This window comes from Oncorhynchus mykiss, chromosome 5 (genome assembly GCF_013265735.2).
Source record: "Oncorhynchus mykiss isolate Arlee chromosome 5, USDA_OmykA_1.1, whole genome shotgun sequence".
In the NCBI taxonomy this organism is placed as follows: Eukaryota; Metazoa; Chordata; class Actinopteri; order Salmoniformes; family Salmonidae; genus Oncorhynchus; species Oncorhynchus mykiss.
Window position 1 is genome coordinate 47,038,602 of NC_048569.1, and position 18,272 is coordinate 47,056,873.

At 40.3% G+C, this 18,272-nt stretch overlaps 1 protein-coding gene across 4 annotated transcripts; it reads left to right on the top strand.

Moving 5' to 3' along the window:
• Positions 1-583: 583 nt before the first annotated feature.
• Positions 584-17,947, top strand: LOC110523966 (Krueppel-like factor 4). Of its 4 annotated transcripts, XM_036977698.1 has the most exons (6): positions 10,424-10,831; positions 10,973-11,087; positions 13,826-14,263; positions 14,354-14,666; positions 14,801-14,968; positions 15,850-17,947. In XM_036977698.1, the coding sequence occupies exons 1-6, from the start codon at positions 10,827-10,829 to the stop codon at positions 16,023-16,025; spliced, it is 1,215 nt and encodes a 404-aa protein (XP_036833593.1). In that variant the 5' UTR covers positions 10,424-10,826; the 3' UTR covers positions 16,026-17,947. The 4 variants fall into 4 exon arrangements, with proteins under 4 accessions (XP_021458825.2, XP_036833593.1, XP_021458823.2 ...); XM_021603150.2 differs by lacking the exon at positions 10,424-10,831 and adding an exon at positions 584-825 and having other exon boundaries at positions 13,826-14,666; XM_021603148.2 differs by having other exon boundaries at positions 13,826-14,666.
• Positions 17,948-18,272: the final 325 nt, after the last annotated feature.

An 18,272-nucleotide genomic window follows, 5' to 3' on the forward strand; every position in this document is an offset into this window, starting at 1 on the left:
TTACTCTTGTAATTACACACAACAACATGGAATGTCACGGGCTGGTCTCATAGACTAGATGCAACATAGTAAATGAAAATCCAGGACACTGAAATGAATTCGATATGTTACGTTTGGTGTAGTATAACGCGAACGTCTAGCAAATGAGCTTATTTAGCTAGTCATGTGAAATCCATAGATTAGGGCCAAATGATTTTATTTCAATTGACTAATTTACTTTCTACGAAATGTAACTCAGCAAAATCTTTGAAATTGGTGCATGTTGCGTAACATACGAATTATAATTCATAACATATCATACGAAATGTATGACGGACATCCCCTAATTAGTACATACCATATCAAATGTAACACATCATACTCATTGGAGTGTCTCGGATTCATTTACTACAGCATGTTACGTTTACCCTTGAGCCCAGGTTGAATGTCATCACAATATAATCTACAGACAGTTAAAAATATACAGTTAAAACAAACAAACAAAGGCACTGAGCATCAGATGACAAAACAGACCGACAGAGGGACATGGCAAATATCATATCATTAGTGCTGTGTTTTTTTTGTTAGCAGTGTGAATTAACAAAGCTCGACCAAGCTACGAGTTCAGGGAAAAAATGAATGCTATTTTTTAATTACTGTAAAGCATCTGGAAGAGAGCAGCGATAACCTCAATATCTGGAGTATTTTCCATTAGTCATCATATTGACTTGAATGCTTTCCTGGGGGACTGAACTAGGGATGGAATGCTGCTGGAAACCATGTCAGGCAAGACAAGTTAATCTGACTGGAGACAACAGCCAAGTGCCCAGAGAGTTGTGCAAGAAGGTCTGTAGTTTTATTTACCCATCTTTATATACATATGTTTGTTGAAAAACATGTCAATGCATTTGACATTAGGTACAATTGTGATGAGTATCACATTTTTGATGTTATAGTGACCAATCCTGTTGGAAATGTTCCTCTGACAAGTCATCCAGGAACCTTGAAGAATCGTTGGGGGTTTCTGTTTGTCAGCAATTTAACGGTCCAATCCCAATAACGCAACAGGGGGTATGGATGACTAGTCATAAAGACTGACCATTTCTGTTGGAGACCTTACCATCCAATAGTGTAGGAGCCTAGCATGTAGGGGTCTCTTACAGTTGTAGCAATAGTTGTGATAACAGAGTGGTTAGTCTCCTCATTGGAAAAGTGTCTACGGAGAGCCAAGGAAAATCGTTACAGGAGGTACTTTCCAGAGACTTTGGAGCTGCTGCAAGTAAGAGACTGAGAGCATACTTCATCAAATCCAATGGACCAATCATAATGGCAATTTAACATGAGGACATTTTTTCACTAGCATCCCACACCAATGTGTCACTTGAGTCAACATGAGAACATGACACCTTGACAGCATTGAGTTAGGGCTTACATGATTAGCGTTGACGTACAATATCATTACCTCCATTTTTGATGTCACTGATGATGTCCTTACATGAGGTTGGTATGGTTGGTATGATGCTTGGATAATGAGAACTACAGTTGAAGTCGGAAGTTTACATACACCTTATCCAAAAACATATTTTTTTAAATCCTGACATTTAATCAGAGTAAAAATTCTCTGTCTTAGGTCAGTTAGGATCGCCACTATATTTTAAGAATGTGAAATGTCAGAATAATAGTAGAGAGAGTGATTTATTTCAGCTTTTAATTCTTTCATCACATTCCCAGTGGGTCAGAAGTTTACATACACTCAATTAGTATTTGGTAGCATTGCCTTTGAATTGTTTAACTTGGGTCAAACGTTTCGGGTAGCCTTCCACAAGCTTCCCACAATAAATTGGGTGATTCTTGGCCCATTCCTCCTGACAGAGATGGTGGAACTGAGTCAGGTTTGTAGGCCTCCTTGCTCACACATGCTTTTTCAGTTCTGCCCACAAATGTTCTATAGGCTTGAGGTCAGGGCTTTGTGAGAGGGCCACTCCAATACATTGACTTTGTTGTCTTTAAGCCATTTTGCCACAACTTTGGAAGTATGCTTGTGGTCATTGTCCATTTGGAAGACCCATTTGCAACCACGCATTAAACTTCCTGTCTAATGTCTTGAGATGTTGCTTCAATATATCCACATAATTTTCCTTCCTCATGACGCCATCTATTTTGTGAAGTACCCCAGACCCCCCTGCAGCAAAGCACCCCCACAACATGATGCTGCCACCCTCGTGTTTCACGGTTGGGATGGTGTTTTTCGGCTTGCTAGCTTCCCCCTTTTTCCTCCAAACATAACAATGGTCATTATGGCCAAATAGTTATATTTTTGTTTCATCAGACCAGAGGACATTTCTCCAAAAAGTACTATCTTTGTCCCCATGTGCAGTTGCAAAAGATAGTCTGGCTTTTTTTATGGCAGTTTTGGAGTAGTGGCTTCTTCCTTGCTGAGCGGCCTTTCAGGTTGTGTCGATATAGGACTAACTTTTACTGTGGATATAGATACTTTTGTACATGTTTCCTCCAGCATCTTCACGGGGTCCTTTGCTGTTGTTTTGGGATTGATTTTCACTTTTCGCACCAAAGTACGTTCATCTCTAGGAGACAGAACGCGTCTCCTTCCTGAGCGGTATGACGGCTGCGTGGTCACATGATGTTCATACTTACTTAAAACACGTTTTTATACAGGGTCTCCTATTTTCAACCTGTGGGCTGACCACTTCTACAGGCGGAAAATGGGAGACCCTGGATAAAAATGTGCATCTTTGGTAGTGAAGGGTACATTCAACCCCACAGATCGTAAGTATTGTTCCTAGAGATATGCATCTCTTGATGGGAAATAATATTTTGGTAATAGTTTAGGTTTAGTTGATCAAGGACTACGGAAGTTTCCGCAACGAGCCATCTGTTAACAATGACTCGTAGTGGGACAAAGCAAGCTGTCAGGTGAGACGCAGAAAGCTCTGAATATTTTAGTTTAAAAAGAAAAAGACAGCCTCCCGAGTGGCGCAGTGGTCTAAGACACTGCATCACAGCGATAGCTGTGCCACTAGAGATTCTGGGTATGAGTCCAGGTTATGTCGCAGCCGGCTGTGACCGGAAGACCCATGGGGCGGTGCACAATTAGCCCAGCGTTGTCCAGGTTAGGGGAAGGTTTGGCAGGCAGGGAAGTTCCTGTCCCATCGCGCACTAGAAAAAATCTAGAAAAATATGTCAAGCCAGCCCTTTTATTTAGTCCAAAAATTCATTCACAGGGCAAAGAGAAACAAAACCACTCAAATGAAAGACATCTTGAAAACGTAAAAAAAAAGAAAAATACATGTTTATAAACGAATAAATCCTAAACGAATAATCCTAATCGTTAGACTGTGTTAACTCATTAACACATTTTGAGGCTTGCCTTGTATGAGGATATATTTGTTGTATCCATATGTGAGAACACTGTACCAATTTAATAACTGATCTATGGTAATGTAGTAGTGACCAAACAATTTTAATGTATTTATTTTTATTTATTTCACCTTTATTTAACCAGGTAGGCCAGTTGAGTGCAAAAGAGCAACAACAAAAAAATAACAATATGGGGATGAGGTAGTTGGGCTATTTACAGATGGGCTGTGTACAGGTGCTCAGACAGCTGGTGCTTAAAGTTAGTGAGGGAGATATAAGTTTCCAGCTTCAGTGATTTTTGCAATTCGTTCCAGTCATTGGCAGCAGAGAACTGTAAGGAAAGGCGGCCAAAGGAGGTGTTGGCTTTGGGGATGACCAGTGAAAAATACCTGCTGGAGCGCATGCTACAGTGGGTGTAGCTATGGTGACCAGTGAGCTGAGATAAGGCGGGGCTTTACCTAGCAAAGACTTATAGATGACCTAGAGCCAGTGGGTTCAGCGACGAATATGTAGCGAGGGCCAGCCAACGAGAGCATGCAGGTCGCAGTGGTGGGTAGTATATGGGGCTTTGGTAACAAAGCAGATGGCACTGTGATAGACTACATCAAATTTACTGAGTAGAGTGTTGGATGCTATTTTGTAAATGACATCGCCAAAGTCGGTAGGATAGTCATTTTTATGAGGGTATGTTTGGCAGCATGAGTGAAGGATGCTTTGTTACAAAATAGGAAGCCGATTCTAGATTTAATTTTGGATTGGAGATGCTTAATGTGAGTCTGGAAGGAGAGTTTAAAGTCTAACCAGACACCTAGGTATTTGTAGTTGTCCACATATTCTAAGTCAGAACCGTCCAGAGTAGTGATGCTAGGCGGGCGGGCGGGTGCTGGCAGCAGTCAGTGGAAGAGCATGCATTTAGTTTTACTAGCATTGGAAAGCAGTTGGAGGCCACGGAAGGAGTGTTGAATGGCATTGAAGCTCGTTTGGAGGTTTGTTAGCACAGTGTCCAAGGAAGGGCCCAATGTTTACAGAATGGTGTCCCCTATGTGTATAGGGGACAGATTGGAGTGACTGAAAACCTCAAACCTGTAATGGTTGAGTATTTGCCATGTCATTGTTCAGTTTTGCTCTATATATAGTGCATTCGGAAAGTTTTCAGACACGTTGACTTATTCCACATTTTGTTACGTTACATCCTTAATTATAAAATTTATTAAATAGATTTTTCATCATTTTTCACCCTCATCAATCTACATACAATACCCCATAATGACGAAGCAAAAACTGTTCAGCTTCACCTGAAATGAACTTCCAACCGTCTTGAAGGAGTACCCACATATGCTGTGCACTTGTTGACTGCTTTTCCTTTACTCTGCAGTCCAAATTATCCAAAACCATCTCAATTGGGTTGAGGTCGGGTGATTGTGGAGGCCAGGTTATCTGATGCAGCACTCCATTCCTCTCTTTCTTGGTCAAATAGCCCTTACACAGCCTGGAGATGTGTTGGGTCATTGTCCTGTTGAAAAACAAATGATAGTCCCACTAAGCACAAACCAGATGGGATGGCGTATCGCTGCAAAACGCTCTGGTATCCATGCTGGTTAAGTATGCCTTGAATTCTAAATAAATCACTGACATTGTCACCAGCAAAGCACCCCCACAACGTCACACCTCCTCCTCCATGTGGAGATCCTCCGTTCACCTACTCTGCATCTCACAAAGACACGACAGTTGGAACCAAAAATCTAAAATTTGGACTCCAGTCTAATGTCCATTGCTCGTGTTTCTTTGCCCAATCAAGTCTCTTCTTCTTATTGGTGTCCTTTAGTAGTGGTTTCTTTGCAGCAATACGACCATGAAAGCCTGATTCACACAGTCTCCTCTACACAGCTGATGTTGAGATGTGTCTGTTACTCAAACTCTGTGAAGCATTTTTTGGGGCTGCAATTTCTGAGGCTGGCAACTCTAATGAACGTATCCTCTGCAGCAGAGGTAACTCTGGTCTGACTCCAAGCAGGCTGTCATGTGCCTTTTACTCAGGAGTTGCTTCCGTCTGGCCACTTTACAATAAAGGCCTGATTAGTGGAGTACTGCAGAAATGGTTGTCCTTCTGGAAGGTTCTCCCATCTCCACAGAGGAACTCTGGAGCTCTGTCAGAGTGATCATCGGGTTCTTAGTCACCTCCCTGACGAAGGCCCTTCTCCCCCAAAAGCTCAGTTTGGCCGGGCGGAGAGCTCTAGGAAGAGTCTTTGTGGTTCCAAACTTCTTCCATCTTAGAATGATGGAGGCCATTGTGTTTTGGGGGACCTTTAATGCTGCAGAAATGTTTGGGAACCCTTCCCTATATCTGTGCCTCGACACAATCCTGTCTCGGAGCTCCATGGACAATTCCTTCAACCTCATGGCTTGGTTTTTGCTCTGACATGCACTCAACTGTGGGACCTTATGTAGACAGGTGTGTGGCTTTTCAAATCATGTCCAAGACAATTCTGATGGCCAATCACGTGAAGCGGATGTGTAAAGAAATCGTGCCGCCCTTGTCCGCCGAAGATATTACTAAAATCAAGAAGTTGTAGAAGTTCTATAAAGTTGTAGAAACATCTCAAGGATGATCAATGGAAACAGGATGCACCCGAGCTCAATTTCGAGTCTCATAGCAAAGGTTCTGAATACTTATGTAAATTACCTTAATTTTTACCATTTTTAATACATATGCAAAAAAATGTAGAACCTGTTTTCGCTTTGTCATTATGTGGTATTGTGTGTACATTGATGAGGAAAATATTAACTTAATCCATTTTAAAATGCTGTAACGTAACAAAATGTGGAAAAAGGAAAGGGGTCTAAATACTTTCTGATAAAACTTTGATATGCTATAATATTAAAACACATTACCTAGCAGTCAACCATGTAATTACAGTAAAATATTGTAAAATACAAACCCTGCCTCCTCTCAATGAATTAATGCATTCATCCATTAATTCATTACAATTACAATAAAAAGATTACAGTAAGATTATTGGTACCATAAATCTGATTACGGTAACATGGTGTACTGTACATTTACAACATTATACTGGCAGCAGAGTTGCCAGCAATTAACTGTAATTATATAATACAGCTGTGATGCAGTAATGATTACAATGAGCTCATTTACAGTATACTTATGTATTGTATAATACACTACCCTTTTTCTTACTGTAAAACCTTTTACAGCTTCCCTGCTGTAAAGCAAAAAACTGTATTTAGCTGGCAACTCTGCTGCCAGTAAAATGCTGTAAATTTACTGGGAACAGTTTTACAGTTCAACTGTAAATAGATCCATGAATTGATCGATTTACACAATACATGTTATCGCTCTCTTTCTCTTACCTTCCTTCTTTATTTTTTATCGTTCCCTTTTTTTCTGTATCTCTTTCTCTCGAGGCCAACAACTTCAGAAAGAGTTGAAAGTGAATCCTGTCTTTTGAGACCTCTACACAAAGCCATTGTCCTCTATCATAAAGAATATGGCCATATTGAGATAGGCCCTTTGTGTTTCTGAAACTTGCTGCAGGAAACAGGTATTTTTTAAATTTTTCTTTATCAATTTAACACTTAACAGCAAGTATATTCTCACCAAACAAAGCCAGGAGGTGTAGTCTTTAAAATAGACATCAAATCAAATCAAACTTTATTTGACACGTGTGCCAAATACAACAGATGTTTCTGTGAAATGCTTACTTTACAAGCCCTTAACCAACAGTGTAGACCTTACTGTGAAATGCTTACTTTACAAGCCCTTAACCAACAGTGTAGACCTTACTGTGAAATGCTTACTTTACAAGCCCTTAACCAACAGTGTAGACCTTACTGTGAAATGCTTACTTTACAAGCCCTTAACCAACAGTGTAGACCTTACTGTGAAATGCTTACTTTACAAGCCCTTAACCAACAGTGTAGACCTTACTGTGAAATGCTTACTTTACAAGCCCTTAACCAACAGTGTAGACCTTACTGTGAAATGCTTACTTTACAAGCCCTTAACCAACAGTGTAGACCTTACTGTGAAATGCTTACTTTACAAGCCCTTAACCAACAGTGTAGACCTTACTGTGAAATGCTTACTTTACAAGCCCTTAACCAACAGTGTAGACCTTACTGTGAAATGCTTACTTTACAAGCCCTTAACCAACAGTGTAGACCTTACTGTGAAATGCTTACTTTACAAGCCCTTAACCAACAATGCAGTTTAAGAAAGAGTTAAGAAAATAATTACCAAATAAACTAAACAAAAAAATAATTAAAAGTAACACAATAAAATTACAATAACGATGCTATGCCAGTACCGAGTCAATGTGCGGGGGTACAGGTTAGTCAAGGTCATTTGTACATGTAGGCAGGGGTAAGGTGACTATGTATGTATATAACTTGTGACAGTACGTCGATACATGACATCTACATTTCACTGTAGTGTAGAGACGTGATATGATACTTGTAAAGCAATTGTTTTATTATTATTCCACTGTTAACAATTGTTTTACAAGTATCATATCACGTCTCTACACTACAGTGAAATGTAGATGTCATGTAAATGGAGTAATGAAGACAACCAATTGGACATTTGTTGACATGGCCCAACCGACAAGATCCTGATGCAACAGGATTGGTGAGCCAGTAGTGTTTGCTCTCGACACAGAACTCTAAGCTGATAGACCTCCATGGGACACAGCATTTATGTCGGCTTCCAGCTCAAAGCAAACACTACACAGCCTCAGCCCACTTCAAAAACAACATGAGAATGTATTCAGAGATCCTACAAGTTTATAAGTAGTATAACTAGATGTACCGTATATAGTCATATGCCAGTATAGTGAGTGTTTAGACATAATTGTAACTCCAACTGCCTATTCTAAGGAAAGTTAACTGCTTATTTTATGGAAAGTTAACTTGTTTATTCTATGAAAGGACATTCAGAAAAAGCTATGCAGAAAAAGCATGTTGTAATGCTGATCTCATGTGAGGCTCAGAAGTAGATTAATAATGTTCTTGTCATACTCCTTCGCCGATAACAAGACATGGTGTGAGATCAGCAATTAAACCCAAAGGGTTTGAAAAAAGTACAGATACATAGTTCAAATGAAACACGAAGTGATCCAAAACTATTCTAATTTTATGTTTGCTTTATGTATGAGCTGATCACAGACATGGAGTTCAATATGCAAAATGCAAAACTCACCTAAGGCAGGTGCATTGCAGATGTCTGTCTGCAATACTGAGATACTCCCACAAAACCATTTATTGCAAAGTCTCGTCTGATATGCATTTTGGAATGTACGTACTTTGTCTATTTTACCAGCCATCATTGCCAATTGTACCTTGTCATTTACAATCAGTGACACACCTGTAGTAGGCCAGTGTAATTGTTAAACGCCATTGTATTGCACAGGCAAAGTACACAATGAGGTTACACAATACACACTCAGCTCATAAGGGACACACATTAAGCTAATAATAACTTACCCATATGCTACAATAGTAGGCAACTCTACAAATATTATGTGATAAGCATAAAAAACATTGTAACCTATACATTTACTAATAAAAGAAATAGCTGCATTCTGTTCCTTATTTGTTACGTTATTATTCACTTAAGGTAATAGCTGCTGAATAATTGTTAGAGAATAATCAGAAATGTTTGAAATGTAAGAACTGTTGGAGCTATAATATTGGAAATCTATAAGGCTATAAGGGTACTTACGGTATAGGCAACTATCACAAGTAGGCATAGGCTAGAGTGACAGACAAGGGAATACCTACACAGTAGCCTAGAGTGGGGAGTCCCCAGTCCTGGGGCCTCATTATCAAAGGTGCTACCTGACAAAAAATGCTCTTGCGACACTTTTCCTGCAAAGGTTGGTAGGCTATTTATTGAACTTGTTTGACGCGCAGGAATTATAACAATGGTAGGCTAATAACAATATTAAAACGCCATTGGTAAAAGAGATTGCATAGCAGCATGTAGCCTAAAATGTTACTTTGAGTTTTATAATCATATGTTTTTTCGTTGTGTATTCCTGCAACACAACAAATACTATTTAACATTGCTCATTCATTAGATAAGTATGCCCAAATGTAAATAGACCGGTAGCCTAGACAGTTTGAGTAGGCTAGCAGTATTGCTGTGACTGAGATAGAGGCGTGTTGTTGTATGTGTCGAACTGCTTTGCTTTATCTTGGCCAGGTCGCAATTGTAAACGAGAAGTTGTTCTCAACTTGCCTACCTGGTTAAATAAAGGATAAATAAATAAAACATCATAGCCCATTTAATCTCAGAGCCTATTCCAAGACAGGTGATAGAAACACAATCATCTATTAAAAAATACAATATTGAACAAGAATTGGTATTTTGTATGTGGGCTGCAGCGTTTACTTTTAAATTGTTTGAAAAGACCATCAATCATGTAAAATGTGAAGTGAGTGTTCTGCAAAATATTCAAACATTCTGCCCACACCTCTACAGAAATGAGATCACATTTGCTATTGTGCTTTCTTTTAGAAATGGACATGGCCCAGTTCCAACATTTCCAAATTATACTGCAAATGAGGGTGTTTTTGTTACCATAAAGGTGAATGGAGGGCGTTTTCCAGGCAGGAGTGTATAATAGGCCTACAATATGTTTTTGATTTATCAATGAACATTTTTGGCACACGCAAAACCTAGAATCTCCAGGTATGCCAGAATTTAGTAAGACATTTACACTTGGTTGATAAATGAGGCCCCTTGAACACTTGTGTTTTCTGTAGAGGAGCTACAATATCTCGTCAATTAGTGCAACTACAAGTCATTATTCCCATACTAGCCTACTGTGAAACCTATAGGCTATCCCTTAGAACTGAGTTGATCCGGTTCCCCCACATTAGCTCTGGATAAAAAGCTAACGACTGTGTAAGGGCCTCCCTGTTGCCATCGCTCTGTTTGCATGGATATAAACAGGAGACAGCGCGGAGTTCGTTTTTTTCTGTCTTTTTCAGCCCTACAAGCTTGTGCTGTCGTCATGAACTGCACCTTATTTTTTCTACCTAACCAGCGAGAAGTGTTGTTTCTGTCCTGCCTGTCTGTTGCTCAGCAACACGAAGGCGTGTCCACCGGCGATGATTTAAGAAGTAGGAAACCCTTCTCTCGCTGTCACTTTTTGTCGGTTCAGTCTGTACTCCGGTCCCTGCATGGCAGCGGGATTGCTAGGGAGACGAGGGAATCCCCGGGTGTCGCCTCACTCCTGATCAATTTGCATCAGCGGTTCCATGCCTGGTTGTCCGTCTCAGTCTGCCTGTTCCAGTCGCTGCGCCCACAAGCATGGCTTGGAGTGAAGTGTAGCGCAACATCATCTCGGATTGTCAACCGGTGTAAAATAGGCTACGTAACCCATGCTGAAACAACCAGTGTATTTTACAGAATAAATTCATCAGAAGAACCACGTATATTTTCATTGATGAGGTGCGGGCTTTTTTAGTTTGACAAAGCAGCATTTTGGATGGCCAATGCCATTATAAAGTGCGCTTGGATCCTAATAGGCTGTTCCTTATTTTGGAAGAAAACGATAAGGATTTGCATTTACATCTTTTTTTGTTTATGCAGGCAACCACCAAGTGACTTCGATAATATGGCATTGAGCGGGACGCTTTTGCCATCCATATCCACATTTGCAAGCGGCCCGAATGTCAAGAATAAATCCACGGGACATGCGAATTTGGTGAGTATGGTCATAGCAGTTTTTTTTTTTTTTATCTCAACAGTCTGGGCTATAGGCATATTTAATGGAAGGTCAGGTCATAATCGGTTTTATTTATGTATTTCTATGGACATTTGTTTAATTTCTTGACATTATGTCATTGCTCGTAGTTATTCGTGTTGCTACGTTGTATCATTGCCGTACTCTAGCTCACGGCACCGCTGTAGGGGCGTGCACCAGCCGGGATAACAGTATAATTTTCAGCGTGGTCACTGACTGAATGGATGGTAGTCTACTATAAGAATTGAGCTATAATTTACAGCATATACCCAGCAGTGGCATCCTGTATTGCTTTACTTTGCCCTGAACCTTAGTCACTATTCTAGCCGGCTACCACCTGGTACTATACCCTGCACCTTAGAGACTGTTGCCCTATGTCGGCTACATAGAGTCATTGAATACTGATCACTTTAATTATGTTTACATAGTGTTTACCCACTTTATATGTATATACTGTATTCTAGCCATGGCTCATCCTACATAACTACAGCTGTACACACCTTTTCTATTCATATACTTTGCATACTGTCTTTACACACCATTATGTAGTATGTAGGCTATATATAGTTACATACATTATATGTATATCTCAGTGGCAGTTGGTGCAGTTTAAGATGAGGGAGGATTATCATTATTTTTTTATGAGCCTTATTTCTATTACAGCATATTGGATGACAGTCATTCATATTCCATTAACCCAGCTCAACGTAACATCGATAGGTTTAGACTACTACATGATACTCAAATTTTCCCTGTACCCATCATGAGGTTGCTACAACCTAGCCTATGAATGAAAGTTTACAACGTAGGTGCACACATCAAGAGACAGACAGTGACACATTCAATACCGACATGCACACTCTTGCCTGCATCTAGCTGATCTAGGGTGTAATCATTAGCCCAAAAGTTGCAAATTAGAGTTTCTATTGGACAAATTCAGATATCTTTCTCCCCGTTTTGTACCATTTGCTTCTGTTTAAGAAACCTTTTTCAACAGAATCGTCGGAATGAATACACTCCTGATCACACACAAACACAGTTAACTTTCATAGCAGCCACATAAAAACAGCGTGATCACTTTGCTCATTGTACAGTATAATTCCTTCTCGCAACTATCTACACGCTCTCCTCCTCTCACCTTTTCCTTTCGCTTGTGGACTTCAGTGCACAACACATCAGCTGTCTGTGACCAGGCAAAAAAAACTTTCCAAGAAAAACCTTCATATCATGACTGCTAACTGCTACACACAGCCTCCATTGTTGTCATGTCATAGTCAACATAGCTACTAGGCCTAACGCGTTAGTAAACCCGCTACAGTCATGCAGTACTGTGTACAGCCAGAAAGCAGTTTAGCAGATACACCGGTGGGCCCCAGTGGGAATACATTAATAAAACCAAAAGCTTACCTTGACTTGGAAAAGTTCTAGTGCTGAATGGACAGAGCCAGCTAGCTAACATAGCATCCCTTTCTGTTTGAGCCGGGTGTTTGAGTAGACTAAACAAGCTAGCTGCATTTGTTAGCTAAGTGAAAGTGAAAGTTTAAAAATCTCTCTCATGCTTCTCCTTAATTTTGTAAGAAATTAATTTGTTCAAAACTGTTCAACTATTGTCTTTCTCACTCTTTGAGTCAACTACTCATCATATTTTATGCACTTCAGTGCTAGCTAGCTGTAGCTTATGCTTTAAGTTATTTCATGCTGCAAGAGCTTTGATAGGTTGGGGGAATTATGAATTTGTCATAATTACTGTGTAAATCTATGGAAGTGGTGAGAACCATGAGCCGCCTAGGTTTTGCATTGAAATCAATGTACCCAGAGGAGGACAGAAGCTAGACCATGGTTCTGCTGAGGCTACTGTAGACCTTCATTGCAGAACAATGCGTTTTAATAAATTATTTGGTGATGTGAATATATTTAGTAAAGTTTTATCTAAAAATTCTAACGTTTTTTTAATGTTGCTCTATAAAAATAAAAATAAACTGTGGAGTAAGGTCTTCCTCTTCCTCCTCTGAGGAGTCTCCACTGGATATATATATATTCCGTTCACTGACATTGCTTGTTATGTAAATTCTTAATTTCTTTATTTCTTAATTATTATTTTTGTGGGATTATGTGTGGATTGTGTTTTTTTATGTTTTATTTACTGCTAGGTATTACTGCGCTGTTGCAATTTTCTGCACCTGGATAACATCTGCGAATCTGTGTACACGACCAATAAACTATGATTTGATTTGAATTGATTTAGGCTGTTGGTTAATCTATTGCCAATAATGTGAATAGAATAGCCTACCAAATGTGAGTTGTTCTCAGGAAAAGCTTATCCAGATCTCTTGTGTTATAGCATCCTAATAAACTGGAACTAATCCATACATGTCTGGGATTATCGTACATGTCTGGGATTATTGTACATGCCTGGGATTACACAAGCGTATTTGAGACACAACGATAGATATGACCAAGAATCACTTTCCCATTTCAGTTAGACAGAACAGGAAATGTACAGGTGGCAACATTTGGCAATGAAATGTTTTGACCAAGGACACACAGTCTGGGTGAGCAGATTCACCTCAGCCAGTCTCTCAATGGTTTAACACCATTATATCAGGCAGTCTTCAGCATTATGTTGATGGATTACCTATTAGCTTGGCTCTCTTTCTGTACTCATACTGATTTTAATGTGTGTTTCTCGTCTTCCCTAGAGATGGAAGGAGGAGCTGTCCCACCTGAAGAGGAGCAGCTGTTCTGACCAGGACATCTCCACTGGAATGGCCAAGAAAGAACCTGAAGATCTGGACCTACTGGACTATGACTTTATCCTGTCCAACACTATGCTACAACAGCAACAGCAGGAACAACAACAACAGCAGGCTGAGGCTATGGCAACGAGCGGGTCCCAGAACCTGTCCCCTTCCCCGGGCTCCTACTCCTCCTACCAGCTCCCATCTCCCCAGGACTCTGCTCACAGTGACATGCTGTACACTATCCCTGACATCAGCGACGTGTCCCCCTCTGGGGGGTTTGTGGCGGAGCTGATGAGGCCTGAACTGGACACGGCGTACCTCCATCCCACCAGCCTGCATGGCAAGTTTGTGGTGAAGTCCACAATGGATATGGCAGAGGTTGGCCACAGCATTAATGTGAGTAGTAAAGCTGGTGTTGGTGTTGGTGTTGGCGCTGCCGCGGATCCCTCCTCCTCGTTGCCCTTTATTTGCCATAGGATAAAGCAGGAGAACCCCAGTACGTGCACCATCACCCGGCCCATGGACCTCCAACTAGGGGTGGTGAACTCACACTCCCAGCCCAGGGCTGGTCAGAGGCCCCACCTCGACCCCCACGGCTTCCCCCCAGGGGGGCGCCCTATGACTGTCAGCCGATCAGCCTCATCTCTGTCTCCGGACCACACACTGGCCAGGGACCACCACCCCTCCAGCCAGGTGTTAACCCACCCCCAAATCCCGCTGCCCGGTCCGGGCTACCACCACACCTCTCCGACAGGCTACTCTCTACTCCCACAGCATTGTGGGTCTCTACAGTACCAAGGTAAGTTCAACTTCAATCTAAGTGTTTTTGACCAAGAGCCTTTTTTTACACAACATTAACATTTTCTGGTGCCTGACTCTGAGGAAAACATTGAGGTGATGAGCTCCTCACTTCACCCTCTTCTCTCCTCCTAGAGCTTTTGTCCCCCGGTGGCGATAGTCTACCAGAGGAGCCCAAACCCAAACGCGGGCGGCGCTCATGGCCTAGGAAGAGAATTGCCACACACACGTGTGACTATGCCGGCTGTGGAAAAACCTATACCAAGAGCTCTCACCTCAAGGCACATCACCGAACGCACACAGGTTGGTACACATGTTGGATTTCTCATTGGAAAAACACAATTTCAAAAGGTTTTTTGATGTCAGGAGGATTTTTAAAAACCACTTTTTAATTCTTATTGCATCGCTTGGTTATGAGTTTCATTACTGTAGTTTATGGTTTATGAAATGGTCGGCCTTTAGTGATTCACAGCAGGAAGCTTTAACATTAAGTTTAATACCGGATTAATATTAACTTTACTTTACATTTTTTATTAATTTGGTAATGATTTGGTATAGAGACAGTCTGTAGAATGGAGACACATTTAATGGCTGGAATGATCCATTTAATTTGTTGAAATGGAACAATTTGTAAGAGGCAACAATGTGACCCTTGTGTGTTAACTGCACTATAGAGCTACTATATGACAGGATGATTTTACTTATTCATGCGTTCATGAATTTTTTATTCAGTAATGCCAGTTAATGTCCCTCAGCAGTACACTATATGTTCACCTATAACTGTTACCTTCCCTGCTACCTACCCCATGCTGCTTGGCCCTGGCATAACGGCTGTTGTAATGCTAGCAGTAAATTACTCTACTGCGTCATCATGGTAAAATAGCTAAAAAGAGAGAACAGCAGCCCAGTTGGCAGGTGTCATGAATGGGCATTTAAACAGCAACAGCAGGTTTATACTGATCACTTTTCAAATACAACTGTAGGCTGATTTGTTTAACCTTCATGCACTGCAGGACAGGAACAACCTCTGTGTTGAGGAGAGGAGAGTTTGGTCTGTTTTAACTCCAGGGTCAACAAACACAATTCTAACGGCCTTGTTTGTGTTTGTGTCTCTCTCGCTCTCTGTGTGTGTGTGTGTGCGTGCCTGTGTGCACGCGTGTATGCGTGTGTTGTGTCATTACTAGGAGAGAAGCCTTATCACTGTGACTGGGTGGGCTGCGGCTGGAAGTTTGCCCGTTCGGATGAGCTCACACGGCACTACAGGAAACACACCGGGCATCGCCCGTTCCAGTGTGCCAAGTGTGACAGGGCCTTCTCAAGGTCTGACCACCTGGCACTACACATGAAGAGACACCTATGAGGCAGGGCCTTCTCAAGGTCCGACCACCTGGCACTACACATGAAGAGACACCTATGGACTCACTGGACGCCATAGACCAAGACTTAAAGACTAAAGATATTATTACAAAGACCGACCTGAACTTGTAGCTTTAAAAACCAAACATTGCCTTCTAGCCATTGTCAAAGCATCAAGACAAGTTGTGTGATTCACGACAAAGAGTGTTACACTCGCTAGGTTCAAACCCTATGACTAAAGACTGTTCTTTGTCCATGTATTAGTGATAAGCGAATAACCGAAATGGTGGTTATTTTTCGTTTTTTAAATAACTAATTGCTCAATGCACACATTGCACAGTATCAAGCCCAAACTATGTGATGCAGCAGGGAGTTGTAGTTTCCGACAGGACAATATTCTGCATAGTTTAGCACCTTAAACGTGGTCATTAACTATAATGATAATAATCTATTGCACGCCTACTTAGGTGTGGGGGGCAGACACGGAAAGAGAAAGAAGAGAGAAGAAAATGCGATCGAGAGGGATAGAGAGCAATTGCTTCGCAATGTATCTCTACCTGAAAATACATAATCTAAGTCAGGGGTATCAAACTCATTCCATGGAGGGTAGTGTCTGCTGATTTCTGGTTTTGCCTTTCACTTAAAGACCTAAACAACTAGGTGAGGGATTCCTTACTAATTAGTGGCCTTAATTCATCAATCAAATACAAGGGAGGAGCGAAAACTCGCAGACACTCTGCCCTCAGGAGAATGAGTTTGACACGTGATCTATGTAATTGATAGTTGGTATTCAGCAGTCATAAAATAATGCCTTATTTAGTTTAAATAACTATAACAATAGTGATTTTGACGGACAGAATAAGCAGCAGCTCTATAGAGATGAGATCAAGACTTGGAATGAAATAATAAAGTCATCAAATAAAAAAAATTGAATATCCACAGCAACTAAAAGATTTTATTAAAGTGAAGTGAACAAATTATGGTTAAAAAGTGATAAGAGGTAATGGGCAATCACTGCTATCATGAGACTTTTTTAATAGTTTTATTCTGTGTTGTTACAGCATTCAACCCACATAATTCATAACATCAAAAATAAATAATCAAAACCAAAATCGAAAACCCTAATTATAAAAAATAAAACAATTATTGAACCGAAACCGAACTGACCTCAAAAAGCACTAATTGCTCAGCACTACCATAAATGGGATCGTGATATGACGTTTGACAAGAGCCCTCGGGAACAACCTCCTTTGTGGGACAAAACTGGAATTTACCATCTAGGCTATTTATCGACAAAACTTGGAGGACCAGGTGCCAAGCCAACGTATGACTGGAAATGTATTAGTTATCAGGGAAACAAGACTCAGACAGACAGAACACAGAAACGACACAACACATCCTAAGAGGCCTTATATCCATTCTATCAGAAACTTTGTTTGTCAAATTCATACTGTGTTAGACATTTATATTACTCTTCCAAGCCATTGATTACAGGTACAAATTAATTGATATGTTACAGGAAACTGCTCAAAGATAATGAAGTGTATTAAAAGGTACCAAAGATTTTTTTTTTAAGAAAACAGATAAAAAAAGAGTATCAAGTATCACATGGTTGTCCGTGAGTTTCTTGTCTGTGAGTTTCTTGTCTGTGAGTTTTTCTTCTTCCGCAATTGAACTTTAATCAGGTGAAAACTTTGCTCTTCAATGGCGATGGCAATCTTTCAATGCACTGTGGTTGCAAAATGCAATAATGTTACATGAGACATTCATATCATCTTTAAAAACTCTGAACAACGTTTTTTTTTTTGTTCAGAGTCAAAGCATGTAATATAATCTGAAGTTTTGTACATTTGTAAAGAAAATGCTTTTTAAAAACTGCTTAAAATGTTTTGTACAACATAAAGAATAAAACGTATTTAAAATTCACTTTGTATGTACTGATCACTGCTGTTTTGATAGCACTGTTATGTAAATTCTTCCATACTCGTATTAACCTGTAAAATGTTTTGATGAATGTATTTGGTAAATGTACCTCAACCATGTAAATCAAAACGAAGCAACATCCGTATCTAGTTTTACTAAACTATATAGTTTGACTATCTATTTACGTAAGTCATAGCACATTTAAAATAATACGAATGCTTCAAATCTTATTTAAGATGCTTAATAATGCTTCTCTCCTTTTCTAAAGCTATATAATAGAAGGAAAGTGTACACACTTCATGATCATTGCAAACATCCAAGTTGTGGA